The sequence below is a fragment of the Epinephelus moara genome, chromosome 12, assembly GCF_006386435.1.
Source record: "Epinephelus moara isolate mb chromosome 12, YSFRI_EMoa_1.0, whole genome shotgun sequence".
Taxonomy (NCBI): Eukaryota; Metazoa; Chordata; class Actinopteri; order Perciformes; family Serranidae; genus Epinephelus; species Epinephelus moara.
In genome coordinates this window covers 24,333,996-24,352,619 of record NC_065517.1, presented here as the reverse complement: position 1 = coordinate 24,352,619, position 18,624 = coordinate 24,333,996, and the positions used below count along the sequence as shown (strand labels likewise).

General features: G+C 41.7%; 1 protein-coding gene across 1 annotated transcript in view; it reads left to right on the top strand.

Moving 5' to 3' along the window:
• The window catches only part of fndc1 (fibronectin type III domain containing 1), a 59,643-nt gene extending 44,698 nt beyond the window's left edge, over positions 1 to 14,945 (top strand). The window contains exons 17-22 of the mRNA XM_050058225.1: positions 4,417 to 4,525; positions 8,280 to 8,359; positions 8,670 to 8,699; positions 10,484 to 10,645; positions 10,747 to 10,869; positions 14,171 to 14,945. Coding sequence (XP_049914182.1) covers positions 4,417 to 4,525; positions 8,280 to 8,359; positions 8,670 to 8,699; positions 10,484 to 10,645; positions 10,747 to 10,869; positions 14,171 to 14,286 — 620 coding nt within the window. The 3' untranslated portion in view covers positions 14,287 to 14,945. The remainder of the gene's footprint in view (positions 1 to 4,416; positions 4,526 to 8,279; positions 8,360 to 8,669; positions 8,700 to 10,483; positions 10,646 to 10,746; positions 10,870 to 14,170) is intronic.
• The last annotated feature ends 3,679 nt before the right edge of the window (positions 14,946 to 18,624 follow it).

Sequence of the window (18,624 nt, the reverse complement as noted above, 5' to 3'; positions counted from 1 at the left end):
CAGTCTCCAGCGTGCCACTGTCCAGTAACCTCAAATCTGTAGGGGAGGGGGGGGGGGGGCACGACTCGCGGCAGTATTTTGAATTTGAGTGCAGTAACCGTTTTGGCCACATTCTTACATACAGCGCCTTTAAAACCTATTTTTGTTATACTATGCTGGAGTAGAGTTCACAGAATAAATGTTTGGCTGACAAGTCTGCTACATTCGAATCCATTCCCTAATGATCTGGGCCTCTCTATTTTAAATTAGGGATTCTCAACAATGCCAAGTAAATGTGGTCTTCAATACTCTGAATTGAATAACGGGATAAGGTTCCATGGTTATGGAAAATTAATGGATGAATGAATGAGGCTAATGTGTGGTTAGGTGTAGGCACACAAACACTTAGTTATAGTTAGAAAAAGATCATGTTTTAGCTTAAAATACATAGTTTGGGAGGCACAATTCCTGTTAGAAACATAGAAATGTCTGTGTAAAAAACACCTGTTTTTTGTGGCACTTTGCCAGCTGGAAACACAGCAACGGGTTGCTAAAAAACACTTACATTTGGTGGCTAAACAGCCGCTGGAAACACAGCAAAGTCTGGCTAAAAAACAGCTGGTTTTGTTGTTTGTTGGTTTCATACAGTGGACTGCCTTGGTCTGCAATTTCTCAGCTGTGTTCTCCAGGAGGGATGAATTTATGGTTCCAACTGTCAATAGTCAGATTTATCCCAAATCTGTATGAAATTTCTGGAGGACTGGCAAAAGAAAATTCAAATTACTGTGTGTTTCCACCCACTACTGTTACATGCATATTTGGAGTGGGTTCAGCTAGATAAACAGTTGATGAGGTTATTTCTCCAGTCGGGTGCCCTTAAACCACTGCAGAATAAAAAACGTGGCACTCATTTTGTTTCATGTATTTTTGGACAAAACATTACAGTCCACACATATCTGAATTTATGTCTGCTATTATTTTTGATCTCTGTGTCATTAGCCTTTCATCTGTTGTGGTTTAGGTCTTAACATGTTACCAGCATCCCTCCTGACTCAGACTTTAAGAACTCGCTCCAGCAGTTTACTGCGAATAAATCACGAAAAAACACACTGTGGTGAACACATGGAATACGGCTCCTCCGCTCATGCAGAGCTTCTCAGGGAAAACCGAAATTCCTTTGACCTATAAAGTGACACATGGGGGGAAAAAAGGGACAGAGGAGGGAGCGAAGATAACAGCATACTGTATGAGACGTGGTGGACTATCAGAGGTAGCAGTCTGGCCAGCTTTGAGAGGCAGTGCGTTTTCTTTGGCAGGGAAACACAAGCTCCTGGTCATGCTGTGGGCTGGTCCGTCCACTGATGTGTAAAACAGATAGTGGGTCTGTCACCGGTGTTTTCTTCCCCTCGTTCTTTCCATCTGCTCTCCTTGGTGTTTCGTCTCTGCTCACACACCGTCTTGACACTTTCTGCAACACTGAAATGCACTTTCTGACTTAATTTGTCTAGACGTTTTTGCACCTAATCACTACTTTCCCCCCAGTTCAAATACTTCCTCTGTGAATTCGTTTGATCTAAAATACCACGCTGCATTCCAGATGCTAACGTCTATTAAGTTTAGTGATGCTAGTGTGCTGTGCTGGTGGTACGAATGATATAAAAGATAAGTTGGCCAAAACTCTGAGAACTGTGAATTTCCTCATAAACTCTAGTGTTGTAGTATTGCCGAGAAATATACTGCAAATACAGTGGACATTGTCTGATAGACACAGTTCACACATGCAGATACACTCACAAGGTGCTGTTTTAGTTATCAGGGCGTGTTTGCACAACCACGTCTTACGAGTTCTGGGTCACGGCTTTCAAAACAAGTTCATGGAAACAGCTGTTAGCAAGTGGACTCAAGAGATGAGGGACATTGGCAAGAGTTTTTACCTGAACCCAACTTCTGGTTCAGTTTACTCAGATGCTTTCAGGACCTTTTGCTTAGAGGTTTTTGGCCAAATATACACATTATTCATTGAGTATTATAAGTGTTGCACTTGGCTCAAAGGACCAACTCCTTGGGAAACATTTCATACATTCATACCTAAAGCAGAAAAAGACAGAGTAGGCAACAGTCTATATACCACTCTATCAAGCCCCAGTTTAACAATGTAGAATGAAGAGGCATTGAAAAACCAAAAGAAGAAAAACAGAGTAGCTAGTATTTCCCTTCTCTCCTGTCAGCAGCCAGCTGTGTTGGTGTGCCTCCAGTAAAAATAGAAACTCAGACTCCAAAGTCCAGTAGAAACAGTTGGTAGTTTGATGTGCGGCAGAGCTGGTCTCCATAGTTTTAAAATGAATGATCGGGAGCCGCGTGACCTGAGGTTGCTTACCGGATTCTAAGGATTAGTCTGCATGACTAAGAAGAAGAAGAAGAAAACAGACAGGCAGGTTGGAGGACAGTCAGCATGAGCTACAGAAGATGCCAGGGCAGCAGTTTTTCGTCAGTTAGATGTATACGGGGGACCACCTACTCTCACAAAGGGACTGAAAGCATAAAACAAATCTTGATACTTTATAAATCATGGGTCATCCAAGTCCATGTAAAAAAGCTGACATGTGGGTTTGTTACATTTGGACGGAGCCAGGGTGGCTGTTACCCCCTGTTTCCTGTAGCTGTGCTACGCTAAGCTAACCTGCTGCTAGTGGTAGCTTCATATTTACCTTATAGACAGTGATATTGACTGTATCATCCAACTCTTGTGAAAGTATTCCTTTAAAGGTTCAATTTCAATTCAGTTCAATTCAATTTTATTTATAAAGCACAATATCACAATCCCAATTTGCCTCAGAGAGCTTTACAACGTATGACATCCCTCTGTCCTTGGACCCTCACAGTGGATAAGGAAAAATGTTGAAAAAAAAAAAACCTTTAACAGGAAAAAAAAATGGTAGAAACCTCAGCAAGAGCAACTGAGGAAGGCCAGCTAAAGCCACAATACATCAATATATTTACTCGTCAGTACCTCTAATGTTAGGATTTCTAATGTTGGGGGGGCACTGAGATTATGATAGGGGGCACTGAATTTGATGGATTTTCTGGCAAACAAGAGTTAGTTAGCTAGTACAGCCTGTGGACCCTCTGCCTCACTTCCTGGTGCTAAGGCAATATTTCCCCGGAAGGAGACTGGACAGCAGTTCGGACCTTAGCTGCTGTAGCAACCTGAATTCAACCAGTCCAACCACCGCCATTGAGTTCACAGTAGGCTGGTGGCCAGCAGCAGCAGGGTGTCTAATCTGTGCAACAGCAGCAACATAAAGTTTGCTGATGTGGTGGGGACTTGGGCAGTCTAGGATTAGACCCTCTACAATCGGGAGCTTGGTCTTTCTCTGGCTAAATAGAGGAATGAATCCTAAACCCAAAAATTAGTTAGCATTTTACAATTCCTGGTTCCGTCGTCAAAACGTCAGTGGGGTTTTTAAACGGGTTTTTGTTAAGATGCCCGAAATAAGGTCTGTGGTTAATACAAGCTCAAGAGACAGAAAATTTTATGTGTCTTTAAAGGACGGTTGCTAAAAAGTTTCTAAATGAAACTACAGAACGTCATCTTGCCGAACGTGGCTTTACAGCCTCTTTGTGGTGGTGACGTTAAGTCATACGACTGTGGTGTAGTTTGTTTGTAGCCTAACAATAGCTTTTTAATTCTGGTGATTTAATTTAGGTTTCAAAAATCAAAAAAAGTTGTGTTTATTTATGAAGGTTATTTTTGCTGAACAAAACGTGTCAGTATTTCTGCAATAACTGAAAATCCAATGGAAATAATCTCAGGCATTTTGAGGGAACCACGGCGACACTAACTTCCGTGTCGGCCTACAGAAAAACGTCACACCTGGAGTACTCTATTTCAGGTGCCAAAGGACACTAAGGGAATGTCTGTCTTTGCCAGGCTGCTGCTGCAAAATGTATATAACTGAAACATCATGTGTGGACTGTGTTGTGGTCAGTGCAGGTCATTTGTTGAAGTTAGCAGACTCTCGTAGCTAACGTTAGCTACTGTTGCAAACTTATAGCGCTATAGTGGAGCTTTAGAGAGACAAGGCTCTTGGGAACGTGAATAATGTCACATCCTTTGGATTGTCCCAGAAAAAAAGGCCAGGTTCCTTCACATAAAAGTCAGCCCAGAAGGCTGCTAAGGGCAACTAAGAAAGTCTTGGAAAGTCTCAGTTTTTAAGTTTCATTATAACCTGTTCATCCATTGGCAATAAAAATGATTAATACATGTATAAAGTTACATACAGTACCTTTAATGCTGAATCTCAGGATATTGTTTAATGTAATTTGATATAAACATAGACAATGTCTTCATTTCTAACTTTTCATCTACTACAATAATTTTAAATTTTATAATCAACTAATAAGGTCTGCTCTTTTATTCTGCATCATTCCCTGCAGGCTACATGGTCCACAGTGCCTCATATGACGACGTTCTCAACAACAGATGGTCCTCCAGACCCTCCAGCGGGACACACCTGCCTGTGGAGAATCTCAAGCCCAATTCCAGGTAACACATCATCACCTTTTGTGTGTGTTTATACCATTGTATATGCATGTGTACAAAACACACAGTGATTCATGGCATCATCTCACACATGGGAGTCATAGAAAAAGTGAACCTGAACTTACAAGCAAAGATATGCTCGGCTGCATGATCCTTTACCCTGACCTACATGTAATGTTTATGGCGAGGTTGCTGCAGGTGCTTGGCTGCGGCTGAATGTTTATATCATAGTCCTGTCATCGCGTAGTACACAGAACATGCATCTGTCTGGATGTTTGTGTGCATGTATTATTCCATGTTTATGTAGGAATATGTTTCCAATTGTGATATCCGACCAGGCTGACGCTGATGGGAGCAGAGTGCGAGTTGGACGCTGATACTGTAATGTTTGTGTAAGAGATCCGTAAAACCCTCAGAGTGAAGTAAATCAGTTTGGCTAAATAGAAGCAGGTTAGGAAACACATTTGATTCTCCACCAACATGTGACATGCTGTAAAACTCTGTGGAGGGCTTGGAAAATGCAGTGGAACGTTAAAACAGCACATATTATCTGACACTTCCACACGGATACCGTCACCTCGGTCTGTTTCAGTTATTAGAGCGTGTTTCCAAAACTCTGTCTTATGAGACACGGGTTACGCTTTTTAAAATAAATGCATGGAAACAGCTCTTAGCATGTGGACCCAGGAGAGGAAGGGAGAGCTGTTGCCCAAAAACCTATTTTTTGCTCCGTTTACCGCTGTGCATAAAACATCTTTTGCTTGAAAGTATAAATTATGCAGGTAAAAGTTTGTGCTGTAGCGTTTTAGCAGATATACTGTTTGATCGATTTCACGTGGGGCTTAAGGATCACAATGGGCGCATATCTGTTTATCAGTTTATGATGCAAGTTAGATACTACAAATGGTCTTCTACCACTGGCTAAATACATCCCGATGAAGCACTGGAAGACAGCTGAATAAATGTCAGACAGGTGAAACTGCTAGCAAGCTGTATGTCATACTACAATCTGGTGGAAAACCACTTTCAGATGTGTGAGTTCATCAAGGATAGAAGTATCCTCTTGCACGTTGGAGGCGCAAATCTGCTTGAGGTGTTATGATAGGTGTCTCATCTCGGGCTTTAGGTAACCAAACACCTGCTGCTGAACACAAACAGAGCTGCGTGCATTGGGTAAAGTTTTCCAACAGTCTGCAGAGAGGGATTCCCTCCCTGACAACCAGTTTGTATTCATGATAGTGTGCCTCCCGTGGTTACGGTTGATTCTGGGATGGTTTCTGCGACAGGGTTGGCATTTCCCATGCTGCAGGCTCCTTCTGGCTGCCAGAACCACTGAGCTACTATAGTAATGAACACACACAGATGTATGTACACTCACATGCGGATCCATGAGTTTTTCTGCTCATGTAAACTGAAATGTAGTGATTTTCAGGACTCATCCCACTGGATGATTTTACACGTTGGATCTTTATAGAGATGCATGTCATTGTTTGAAGCAATACTTCACCCCCCTAATTACCATTTGTATATAAATTACTCACCATGTGTTACGCTGAATATCAGACACAAGGGTAGACTCACAAACGCAGACTGAGACGCAATCCAAAGTTCAGGGTTCCTAAACACAGTCGGGGTCAGTACACAAAAGGCAGTCAGCACAAGCAGAGGTAACCAAATCAACAGGCAAAAACTCACTGGTCTGAATACGAAAAAGGTCAATCTCACGAGGAATACATGCTAGGACGAACACCAGAAAGCTCACATGAAGGACAAGACAATCTATCAGAGAACAAAGGGAAGACACAGACTTATATAGAGGGGATATAATGAGACACAAGTGAAAGCAATCAGACAATCAGGGTGGCGGGAAACTTGACAGGACATGGAGAGACAAACAACAGAGTTTCAAAATAAAAGAGGAGAACAGCACATCACATTCAAACCCTGACACTGAATTTGTGAAAAAAACTTTCTTGCATGCCTCCACAGTGAACAGGAAATCCCATAACGGAGAAACTTCTTGATGAATTGGGGTAAAAGGAGGCTGCATTAAACAACAGCAAAACATCCATTTACAAAATCTTACGCAACTTGTACAGTATAATCCAAGTCTCATTTATCCAGGCTTATGCTCAGTACTTCCCAAACTCATGCATTTTTGCTAAAACCTTACTATTTGAAAATGAACTAAAGGTGAAACTTGTCTATGCTCTCTTCAAAGCCAGACTCCATTGACAAAATGAGTAATTTTACCTCACAGAACGCAGGAGCTGCTGCTCTACCGCTGCCTCGATTAGTTGGTTAATTTGTGTTTTTTTGTGTGACTTTGGTGTTTCAAAGGGTTAGTTTGGATTGACCAAAATCACAAAATAACACAACAACCTAACGATGGAAGTAGCGGTCGACCAGCAGCTCCTGTGTTCTGTGAGGTAAAATTACTGGTTTTATCAATGGAGTCTGGCTCCTTGTCAGAAAGGGCTGTCTGTTGGGAAGCATAGGGCATACGACTGGATAAATTAGACTTGGATCACACTGCACAAGTTGTTTGTAAGTCTGCAAATGGATGATTTGATGAAGTTTTGCTGTTGTTAAGTTCAATTCATCAAGAATTTTCTCAATTTTTGGACTTTCCATTCACTGTAGAGACATGCAAGATTTCTTCACGGATTTAACGTAACATGGGGTAAGTAGTTGCCACATTGATTTTCATCCGAAGATAAGAAGAGCAATGCTCTGAATGAAGCTGGGCGATCTCTGTATTGAAAGTTTCAAATGGCCAGTTTGGCTCGATGCAGCGTTTGTGGTCTATTCTCTGTTTTTACATTCTGACTCACATTTTCTTTTTCTTTTTTTCTACCTTCTCCAATATCTTCTCCAATTTCTTCTTTCATTACATCATCTCTCTGCAGCTGCCTTGCTGCCTCTCTCCTCTCTCTCTCTCTCTCTCTCTCTCTCTCTCTCTCTCTCTCTCTCTCTCTCCCTCTCTCTCTCTCTCTCTCTCTCTGTCTCCGCTGGTGATATGTATTTTGGTCACTGTTGTCACGTGGCTGTGGTGATTGGATCCAGGCCTCGTGGCTGTACGTGGTGAACGTTTTTGGCTGGGGATTGACAGACCATGAACTTACTGTGTGCGACCTTGCAGACTGAGAGGGAGCACACATGCAGACAATACTGCATTACACACACTTGCACAAACACATCTGCTGTGGAAAAGTTTGCAAACTCTTCAAGTTGTCACTGGCGGTGTTGTTTTTAATCTGATAGGATTTTATAATTCCTCCACCAGCCGAAGACAAAGTGAGCTCACTGCTCTGTGAGAACTTTCTCGTCTGAGGACTACTCTTCTCTTTCATCCAATTTATTCTTTGCCCTTCAGCGTATGTACCCCTGTGCTTTACTTTTTCCACATCCCTTCTTTTTTCTGTCTTTCACTCTTATGTTCTATCCTCCTATCTGCTAATCTCCACTTGTCTAGATGTCTCTTTTTCCCCTCACCCCTCCCTCCCTCCACTCGCCTTCCCTCCTTCTCCCTTCAACACGAGCCAAATAGCCATTTTATTGTGCTGCGCTCACTTTGGATTCATACGAATATAAAACAGACTACTCTTAAATCAGCCTGACTGAAGCATGCCCAGTCATCTGCTATGGTCATTAACACTGTCCGCACCTTCACCCAGTCACAACAACACTGGCAGAATGACACTTTAACTACGAAATCTCCCAGTGAATCCGTCTGTTGTGGTTTGTTTTCACTCAGGTACTACTTCAAAGTGCAGGCCAAGAATGTGTTTGGTTTGGGACCCTTCAGCGATACGCTCACCTATGTCACAGAATCAGGTGTGTATCCTGTCATCGCCTACAAAGATAAACTTTAAGACGCCCTATTGACTACAGTTCAACTTTTAGTTAAATTGGCTTTAGATTTTCTTCAGTATGCAACGAAAATACCACTGTGACATTCATTGTGCTGCAATGCAAGATATTCAAATATAAAACCATTTCTGCAGTAAAAGCCGCCTTCCAGATGTGCTCTGCATTATGTGCACTATGGGTCTTTTCATTCACAAAATCAGGTGAATGCATTAAACCTGCGGTGCTGACTGTGTGTATTTCCTCCCTTGTGAAATGATCGCATTCTTTCTTTCAGACGATCCTCTTCTCATCGAAAGACCACCTGGTAAGTCCATACGCCGGCTGCACGTCTCTAATTTAAGGTCAACGAGCTACTGAAGCTGCGCTGAGGTCTTAAAGAAAGAGACACCGTTCTGTTAAACAACATGACAACATATAATAAATCTGTGCGGATTTTCACCTTCAACCATTTACCATCAGTAGCCCTCTTATGATTGCTACTGCGTACAGTATATGAAAAGGTCATTCTTCTTCCCTCTCTGAATCCTTGCCAGACTTTTCCTCAAGAAGGAAAATGTATTAAGACGAAATATAGAAGAAACACAAGACACATAAATAGAATTTAAAGGGACAGTTCACGCCCAAATCATAAAATACATATTTTTCATCTTACCTGTAGTGCTATTTATCCATCTCCATTTTTTTGGTGTGAGTTGCTGACTGTTGGAGATATGGGCTGTAGAGATGTCTGCCTTCTCTCCTGTATAATGGAACTAGATGGCACTCGGCTTGTGGTGCTCAAAGCGCCAAAATAATACATTTGAAAAACACAACAGCAATGTCTCTCTCCAGAAATCATGACCCGGTTAGTCAAGATAATCGACAGACCTTGTTGTGAGCAGTTTCATGTAGGAACTATTACTACGGAATGACACTTGCCAGCCGTATCACAGCGCAGAAGGAAGTGTGCATCTACTCATGGATGAGAGGCTCATGCTTGTGACAGTATCAGATGTAAACGGTGCGGCTGTGGCTCAGAGGTAGAGCGAATCGGCAGCTCAATTCCCAGCTCCTCCAGACCGCATGGCAAAGTATCCTTGGGAAAGACACTAAATCCAATGGCTTGTCTGTCAGTGTGTAGAGCGTGGGAATGGCTATTGAGTAGCAGATAGTACCATGCACAGTACCTTAGCCACCAGTGTGTGAATATGTGTGAATAGGTGATTGTGACGTAGTGTAAAAGCACTTTGAGTGGTCAGAAGACTAAAAAGGCGCTATACATGTGCAGTCCATTTACCATTTAAAAATTAATGGCGTCCTCCTTGGCTGAGCTGTCAAGTCAGTTAGCTAGCAGTAGATGCACATTTCCATCAAGCTGAGTGCCATCTAGTTCCATTATACTGTAGAGAGGGCAGACATCTCTACGGCCGATATCTCCAACACTCACTCAAAAACCATCTAGACTGATAAATAACGCTACAGGTCAGATGAAAAATATGTGTTTTTGCTTTAGGGGTGAACTGACCCTTTAAAAATGGCAAAGTTAAATAGAAAAGAAGCTAAATTAAATAAAACAGATTGAACAGGAGAGCACAAATTTCAGTGCAGCAGACGGTATAAACGAATAATCCCAAATTAGATACTGGCAAACAGAAACGTTTTCAACATTGATTTAAAAGAACTGAGAGTTGGAGCGGACCTGAAGTTTCCTGTGAGTTTGTTTCAAATATGTGAGGCATAGAAGCTGAACGCTGTGTCTTCATTTTTAGCTTTGATTCTGGAGACAGGAAGCAGACCCTCACCAGACGGTCTGAGATGTCTGAAAGGTTCAGAAAGGATCAAAAATGTATTCTGGCCCTTAAACCCTTCAGCGCTTTGTACCAGTCGAAGTTTAAATCATTGTCTGAATTTGGCTGCCATCTGCCATTTAATATCTGACCATAAGAGTTACACCTGTTTCTGATAAAGTTTGATGTACTATCAGAGATCGTTTTTAGTGTTCGGCTTTACAGACAATATGTACTATATTCTCTTTATCCTCTCACCTTCCTCTGTGTATTCATAATGTGTTTATGCATCACATAATGCATCTCCTCCTCTGCTCTTCAGGTGGAGAACCAATCTGGATCCCCTTCACCTTCAAGTATAACTCAGCCCACAGCAGCTGTAAGGGCAGCCAGTATGTCAAGCGGACGTGGTACAGGAAGTTTGTGGGAGTCGTATTGTGTAACTCTCTGCGATACAAGATCTTCATGGGAGATGGTCTTAGAGGTAACGTACGACTTCACCTCTGTTTCAAATCAGCCTTTTCCCAGTGCTATCATTAAAACAATCCTAATCTTGATTCCCACTGCATCCCTTTCCCTCCACAGAGCCATTTTACAGTATAGGAGATACATTTGGTCAAGGAGAGGACCACTGCCAGTTTGTGGACTCCTACAGGGACGGGAGGACAGGTCCAGCCTACCTATCAAATCATCTGCCCTCAGCACAAGGTAAACAAGTTGCACATTTGTGGCCTTGATACGTAGACCTAACCTATTATCATTTTTTCCATGCAGTCTGGCTCCCCGGCTTCTTAATGGACCAGCTGCATTGATCTTATCTGTGCAGAATACAGACGCACACTAGTGTTTAAAAGAATACTTGTTAAAGGACCTACCAGGGTTTTGCATGTTTTGGCCCAAAACCTCACATGCTTTTCATTACTGCAAACCATTCTCCTAATTATACCATAACATCTTAGATTAATGCTGTAACTTCCTAGCAGTTAGTGGTTTCAGGTCATATCAGTACATAGTGAGAGTTCCTGAAATTTGCTTGGGACCACAGTGAGGATCATTTACTGGTAGTTGGCTTTTTCTATTAAAGTTACATTAGCCTAATGAGGTAATGTAGTTAAAAGTGTTGTGAAAACTTTCTCTTGTTGTTGTGTTTGACATCCAAGACTTCAGTCAGCTGTTATTTAGCAATGTTTTCAACGCAAGAAAAGACTATATTTTTGCTTACTCTTTGCCGCCTGGGTTTAATTTCTCAGTAACATACCTTGTGAATGCTGTAGATGTACTGTATGTTGGACTTCAAGAAATGACACTAGGTCGTTTGTATAAGCAGTTAATTGCAACCAATATTCAAGTTAAGTGAAGGCAGCGACCTCTAGTGACTGTAGTAATTATGACGGGAACAAAGGAGGAAGTCAGGTGACGTAGTATAAAGAGCGACAAAGACACAGGACTTTGACCCAGGACACCGGGATTTGTGACCCATATGAGTCCAAAGGTCAACGTTATTTCTTTTCAGTTTAATGCCCCCTAAGTGCGGTTCATTTGGGCAGGTGTGAACACAGCAATCACACTCAGGTGCACACAAAAACAACTGGAACAAGACCTTCTTGAAGAGGTGGCCTCGGTCCAGTTACAAACGAACTCTGGTGCGGTTTGTTTATGGTGAGAATGTGTTCAGACCTCGATCTGAACCAACTGCAGTCACATGACACATTGTTTGGGTTAAACATGAGCATGTTACAGTCCTGGAGGATTATTAATGTGCACCTCCTCCTGTACTGCCTTAATATGCACATTCAGCACATCCAATGCATCAAAACGTTGTTTTCTAGTTGGAGCCGCGCCTCGTTTTCAAACTGTATGGTTTGACTAAAATGAACAACGACAGCAATATAGTCCACGATGACCAGCGCTAAAATCAACCTGCGTAGTTGTCCCTCCATTGTGACATTAGAAAGTGTCACATTTATCTTGCAAGTGTACTCTTCTTCAACGTTTGCTTTACTTCCTGGATTTGTCCCACATGGAAATTCTGACCAATCAAGAGCAGCTTTCTCACGCAAGGCATTTGATCTGGTCCGCTTGTAAATACTGCCGTGAGAACACGAACTAACTCTAGGCAATTATGCAACTTTGTAACAAAATTAGTCCCTGATTCAGACCAAAGCAAGACAACTCCAGGTCTGAAAGCACCCTTATGTTACATTCTTAACGCCACATTGTCACAGTATATCATCACACCATGTCATCACAGTATTTTAATACTTACTCTGGTATTTCTCAGTCTGGATCACATTTTTCCATGCTTTTGTGTCTAAGTGACTAATGGGAACAATTTTTGAAACTAGTCTAGTATTGAGACAGAGTGCTGCAGCCAGCAGCGGCAAAACAAGCAATGGTGTAACAACACAGGGCAGGTGCGCCCCTTCAGTTTACTTCTCAGACTTCTCATTAGCGAAACTTGTTCGCAAAACAGAATGGAGCAAGCTAAAGGTACAGAAAAACATCACATTTCTCTGTAGTGTCCTGTCTGTAATGTTGTAAAACACTCATAATGACAATCTGAGCCTGTCTGTGATGAAAACAAGCACTTTAAATGGAGGTAAATTGACAGGGCGTACCTGCCCTGAGTGGTTACATACAGTAGCTCAACTGTAGTCTGTTTCACTGTCGCACGCTGCAGTGCTTCGACATCATACCAGACCCCTTTTTTCCCCTTTAAGACTGGGCTACATCAATATTTTTCTTATTGTTAACTAAGCCAGTGAAAAGGCAAAAACTTAACATTTTGTCATCTGCCAATATGAGGCTACTGATTTTCCTACCCTATTTGTGGCACACAGCGTCAAGCCCATTGAATGGGTCACATATATATTGTTTCAACAAAGCTCAGTAACATTCTTAACAAACTGGGTACTGTAGTTTTAAAGTAAACATTATTAAAACTGTACTAAATGATGCATTTGTTGGGGACTATTTTTAGCTGCGGAATAAGACAAATTTGGTGCACAAGTGAATATTCACAGGTCGGTGTGCGTGCGATCTTATTCAAAATATCCTTCAGTGCCCATTTCATTATAAGGAACAGGTCACCCAGTGCAGTGGTGTGGCTCATTGGTGTGTTTTTAATAGTTTTGGACAAAATGTGGTACAAATATTATCACTTGATTAAGTGAGTGTTATACATGGATAACGGCATCATAGATATGGGTAAGAAGGATCCTGCTACACCGACTAGTGTGTTTAGAAAGCCGTTATCAGCATATTAAATGGTCGGGTTTTTTTATTGTTACCTGGCAACAGAGGAAGTCAGCTGATGTAATGTTAGTACAAAGAGTGAGAGTTTCCACATAGAGAGGCTGGTGGGAAGGCGGATGGGTCAAACACAGGACTTTTTCCCAGGAAACCAGGACGCAGGTCCCGTGTGAAACCAAAAGGCAAATGCTGACCTTTTTTTAAATACGTGACATGGTGTATATCACGCAACATATGTAATTTATGACACTTGACCTACGCCACATACTTATTTTGAGCCAAACCAAGATGTATTTTCTGAACCTAAACACCTTGTCTTGGGCGCTTTAACTCAAGAAAAGCAAAAGTGAAACCTAAGGACACGTCTCCCAGTGCCAACGGGTATTTATTGCTCTAATAACAACATTCTGAAGATATGTTTCGGTGTAGCAGGACTCTTCTAACCCATATCTATGACGCTGATCACCATGTGTAACACCCACTTAATTAAGAGACATTCAAATTAGGTGGACCTGACAACAATGGAGGTCTACAGCAGAGAAGAAAAGCTTCATCAGGCTTCATTGTAGAATAAGAAGAATATAGAACATGATTTCAGATGCAAGAGGCTCTTGAAGACTACAGAATTGCCATCAAGTCAAGGAGAGAAATAAGAAAGCGATTATATCCAGACATGCTCACTATTTGCTGCATTCAAACCTCCTGATACATGTCTTTAAATGATTCTTAACAACATCATCGTTTCTTTGTTTTGCAGGATTTTATCGCGCCTACAGACAGGAGCCAGTCTCATTTGGAGTTATTGGCCGACGCACAGCCCATCCATTCGTGGGCTGGTATGAATGCGGGGTGCCCATCCCCGGGAAGTGGTAACACAGGAGACATTGTTACCGAGGGCAACCCTTCTGCATCCTGCTGCAGGCTCTTACCTTCACTGTCCCTGCCCTTAAAAAACAGACTCTTGCCTGCCACAACGAAACAGTGACACCACTACAAATTTATTACAGCTTCACAGAAAGAGAATATAGTACTTTTTAAACAATTCAATGTATATCATTACAATGCACTTTTTATATAAAGCAGTCTGTATATGAGGGGAAAAAGAAGCATGTGTGCTCTTGCTTAGTTTAACTCTTGTCTTAAAGTGTCCTTGTACTATTCCCAGCTATCCCAGAGACAGGTCCTCACCCAGTGTTATTTATCTCATCAATAATGCACACACGCGGTCAAACAAGTGACATTGGACCAAAGCACAAGCTGCAAAGCAAACTGTAAGAATGGGCACTCAAGGTGTGTATAGGTCTGTTAATTTTCAATCGTGAGATTTGTATTTCATAATGTAACGGCTTCTGACAGCTACTTTTTTTGTTTGTTTATTTGTGTCCTTAAGCCATCATACTGTTTTACTGTTTTTAACACCTTTTTGGTATTCACCAGAATTCATTAAAAGTTACTGTGTAAGTTTTTTTTTTTATGTATACGGACAAAGAATAAAAGACCAAATATTTGCTCAGGAATTGTGAGAGATTGAATAAAGGTGTTATGGAAACCACAGCAATCCAAAAACATGAATCATATCATATTCTCCCGCTGCCACATTCTTTTCTAGCAAAAGCTTCCACACGTGATCCAGATCTACTTAATCAACCTAATGGAAGATTTGAGTAACAGAGAGGGTTTGGTGGAGCCAGCTGGAGCAGCAACTGTTAAAAATCAGACGAGACGTCAAAAACAGCATATTGTGGACAGAAGCAGGTGAGCAAGGAGGGATAAAATACCACTTCACTGGCTTTAAAGATGTGAGCGAATGTGGAGGGAACCATCAGCCATGTGTGGAGCATTAACACACTGCCCCATAAATATACAAATTGGATTTGTAATGCATACCTTTTGCACCGTAATTAGATTTGGCTTGGTGGAGAGGAACTAAATACATTTACTCAAGTGTTTTCCTTAGGGGAGCAGTGTGTACGGTTTAGGAAGATTTAGTGGTGTCTAGCAATAAGGATCGCAGATTTCAACCAGTGGAAACTTTGCCGTTTAGTGTTCATTGTTCAGGAGGTTTTTACCAGCAGCTGAATTATCTGCAGAAGTCTCCTTCTCTCCAAAATAAACAGACCAGGTGACCACAAACAGGAGACAGGCAGTTGGCACAACACCTGCTAATGTGTACTCGCCTTTTTTTCTCTGATAACTTCAGATTCAGACGTTAAGGAGGGTCTTATGAGGAGCCAAATTATTCACAGAGGTCTCGTCCTCTTTAAAACAAACGGACCAGGTGGTTACAACTGGTAAAAACACTGAATAAAGTTTCACGTTATAAAATTGGTTGTTTTTCTGGCACTTCTCATCACAATAGGGCTTTTAACTATGGTGCCAATGCAAAAATGTGACTGGCTCTATCCAAAGCCAGTGTTTGGTTTGTCTGTTTTCGGCTGCTGTAGAAAGGACATGGCCATCTCTGAAGACAAGGACCTGCTCCCTGTGTAGATATAAAAGGCTAACAAAAATATGATTCTTATTTGCAGGTACACACTACACTACAGTGAAGAAAACAATTCCATTTTTGCCGATATATTCCCCTAAATATTACACACTGGACCTATAAGTAGAAATTCATTCATTTCAAAACTTAAGTATTGAAAGTATGCCAAATGTGAGTACTCGAGTATCTCGTGAACATGGTGCCCGGAGAGGCAGTTAGAGCTACAGGCTACAATGAGGCTAAAAGGCGAGCTAGTTTCGTTGTGTTTGAGAACATTGTTGAACGTAAACAGAAGTGAAATGTTTTTGTTGCCATTTGCGGAGCCTGCGCTGCCTACAGAGACCAGACTTTTTCACAGCATATTCAGAGGACATGTAGCTAGCGGATTACGAGGAGATGTTTGCTGTATGTGACAAAAACTTTTCAAGCTTAGGAAGACTTAGAGAGCCTTTAAGGAAAAGTACCAATACCACACTGTAGAAATACACCATTAATGTAAACGTCCTGCACTGAGAATGTTACTTGCATAAAAGTATGTCAGTATTAATAAAACAATATGTTTGAAGTACTCATAGTATACATAATGCAGTGAATTAGACCCTGTAAGTGTTATAGAATTAAATATATTATTATTAGATTATTATTAGGGCGACACCGTGTTGTAGTAGTTAGCGTTGTTGCCTCATAACAAGAGGGTTCCCAGTTTTAACCTGGGGTGGGGGTGTTTGCATGTTCTTCTCCGGGCTTCCTCCCACAGTCCAAAGACATGCAGGTTAGGTTATAGGGACTTGGGTTGGGAACCGGAGGGTCGCCTGTTCAAGTCCCCGTCCGGACCAAAAATATGGAGCGTGGACTGGTAGCTGGAGAGGTGCCAGTTCACCTCCTGGGCACTGCCGAGGTGCCCCTGAGCAAGGCACCGAACCCCCCCAACCGCTCGGAGCGCCTGTCATGGGCAGCCCACTCTGACATCTCTCCACTTAGTGCATGTATAGGTCCAGTTTGTGCATGTGTGTGTTCGGACCTGTGTGTAATTGACAACAGAGTGAAAAATTGAATTGAATTTCCCCTCGGGGATTAACAAAGTATATAAAATTAAATTAAATTAAATTGGCCGTAGGTGAATGGTTGTCTGTCTCTATGTGTCAGCCCTGTGATAGTCTGGCGTCCTGTCCAGGGTGTACCCTGCCTCTCGGCCAGTGTCAGCTGGGATAGGCTCTACTTGCAAATTTGGTCTTCCTCTTTTGTTTTGGACAGCTTTTGTTTTTCATTTTATCTTACTCTAATGCTGTCCACATGCACTCAACTTCACCATACCCATCAATGCTCTAGCACAGTGGTTCCCAACTGGTGGGTCGCGGGGCAAAAGTGGGTTGCAGGTCATTCTGAATGGACTGCAAGTGTGTTGAGTTTGTTAAAAAAACAACAACTTTTTTTTAAAGTACAGTGAATTTCTGGCGCAGAGCTTTTATTTTGAAGTGCCGTAGAGTGAGTGACTAATGGAGAGCTACTTGATAGAGACAGCAAACCAGCTCAAAGACATGGTCAAATGCTAGTACGATGCTGAATGTCTCAAACTGTGTGGACCCTGTGGCTGGACCAGTTGGGAGCCACATGCTCTAGCATGTTCTGACTGTGATGATCACCTACTGGCAAACACATTAAGGTGAACTGCGTTGCTGAGACTCGAAGTGGTACCCCTGCTACAGTCCGACTGTAAGCATTAGATCTTTGTATCACTTTTCCCTTATGTTTTGTTTGTATTTATTTATTTATATGTCTGGCTGGTGTCTCAGACAGCTGCCTATGTCACCTACAGGAAGATACGCCACTGAACTTAAGCAGGATTGTGAATATAGGACTTATTTGTGATGATAAGTATTTTTACATTTTTATAATACTGGTATTTTTACTCCAGTAAAGGTGCTGAAAAATTCCTCCACCGCTGCCTGAAACAGTACCCACATCTGCTGTGTTAGATTTGGAAAGGTCCAGTGTAAAACATTTGTCAAACAGATTTTCATTGGTATATTCTGGATCATCTCAAACTGAATATTAATCCAATTACCTGACAGACGAGTCGGAATTTGCGTCCAATGTTGCTAACGTCAGATAAAAATCTTTCACACGGAGTAGACTTTCATTTTCATGCCCAACGCCAGATATGGTGCTCAAGATTTGAATGTTTTGTTTGAACAAGAATTATAGTCCATCTGTGTAAAATAACTGTGATATGAAAAAATAAAAAAGTATGATCATAAGTGGGTCAGCAGCATTATAAACCAGGTGGAAAATATTTCACAGATGAGGCTTAATGAATGGAGGTCTATTTTGCATGTGATGCCAATTAGTCATTACTACAGTTATGAGATTTTGACATTCATACTTAGGATTGATCGCTCTTTCCGTAAGCCCAACAGCAGAACTAGAGCTGCCCTTCGCAGTGCTTGCCTAAAACTGATTACAACTGTCAGCTCTGACTCGGTGTGAAAAATTGATGACATCCAGCAGCAGCCAAGCTACTCGTTTTCAACACATAATGCACAATTCAGCCTCATAGCAATGCCTAATATATCACTTCTATTAATCCCCAAATTCCTCCTGGAGTGGAATAAGATTTCTATAACGCACAAGAGACGAGAGACTTTATCATTATGCTATAATGCTACAATTACTCTGCAGATATGAGCCAAAAACAGAGTTGAAAGTTCACTCAGGTTAGCGCAAGA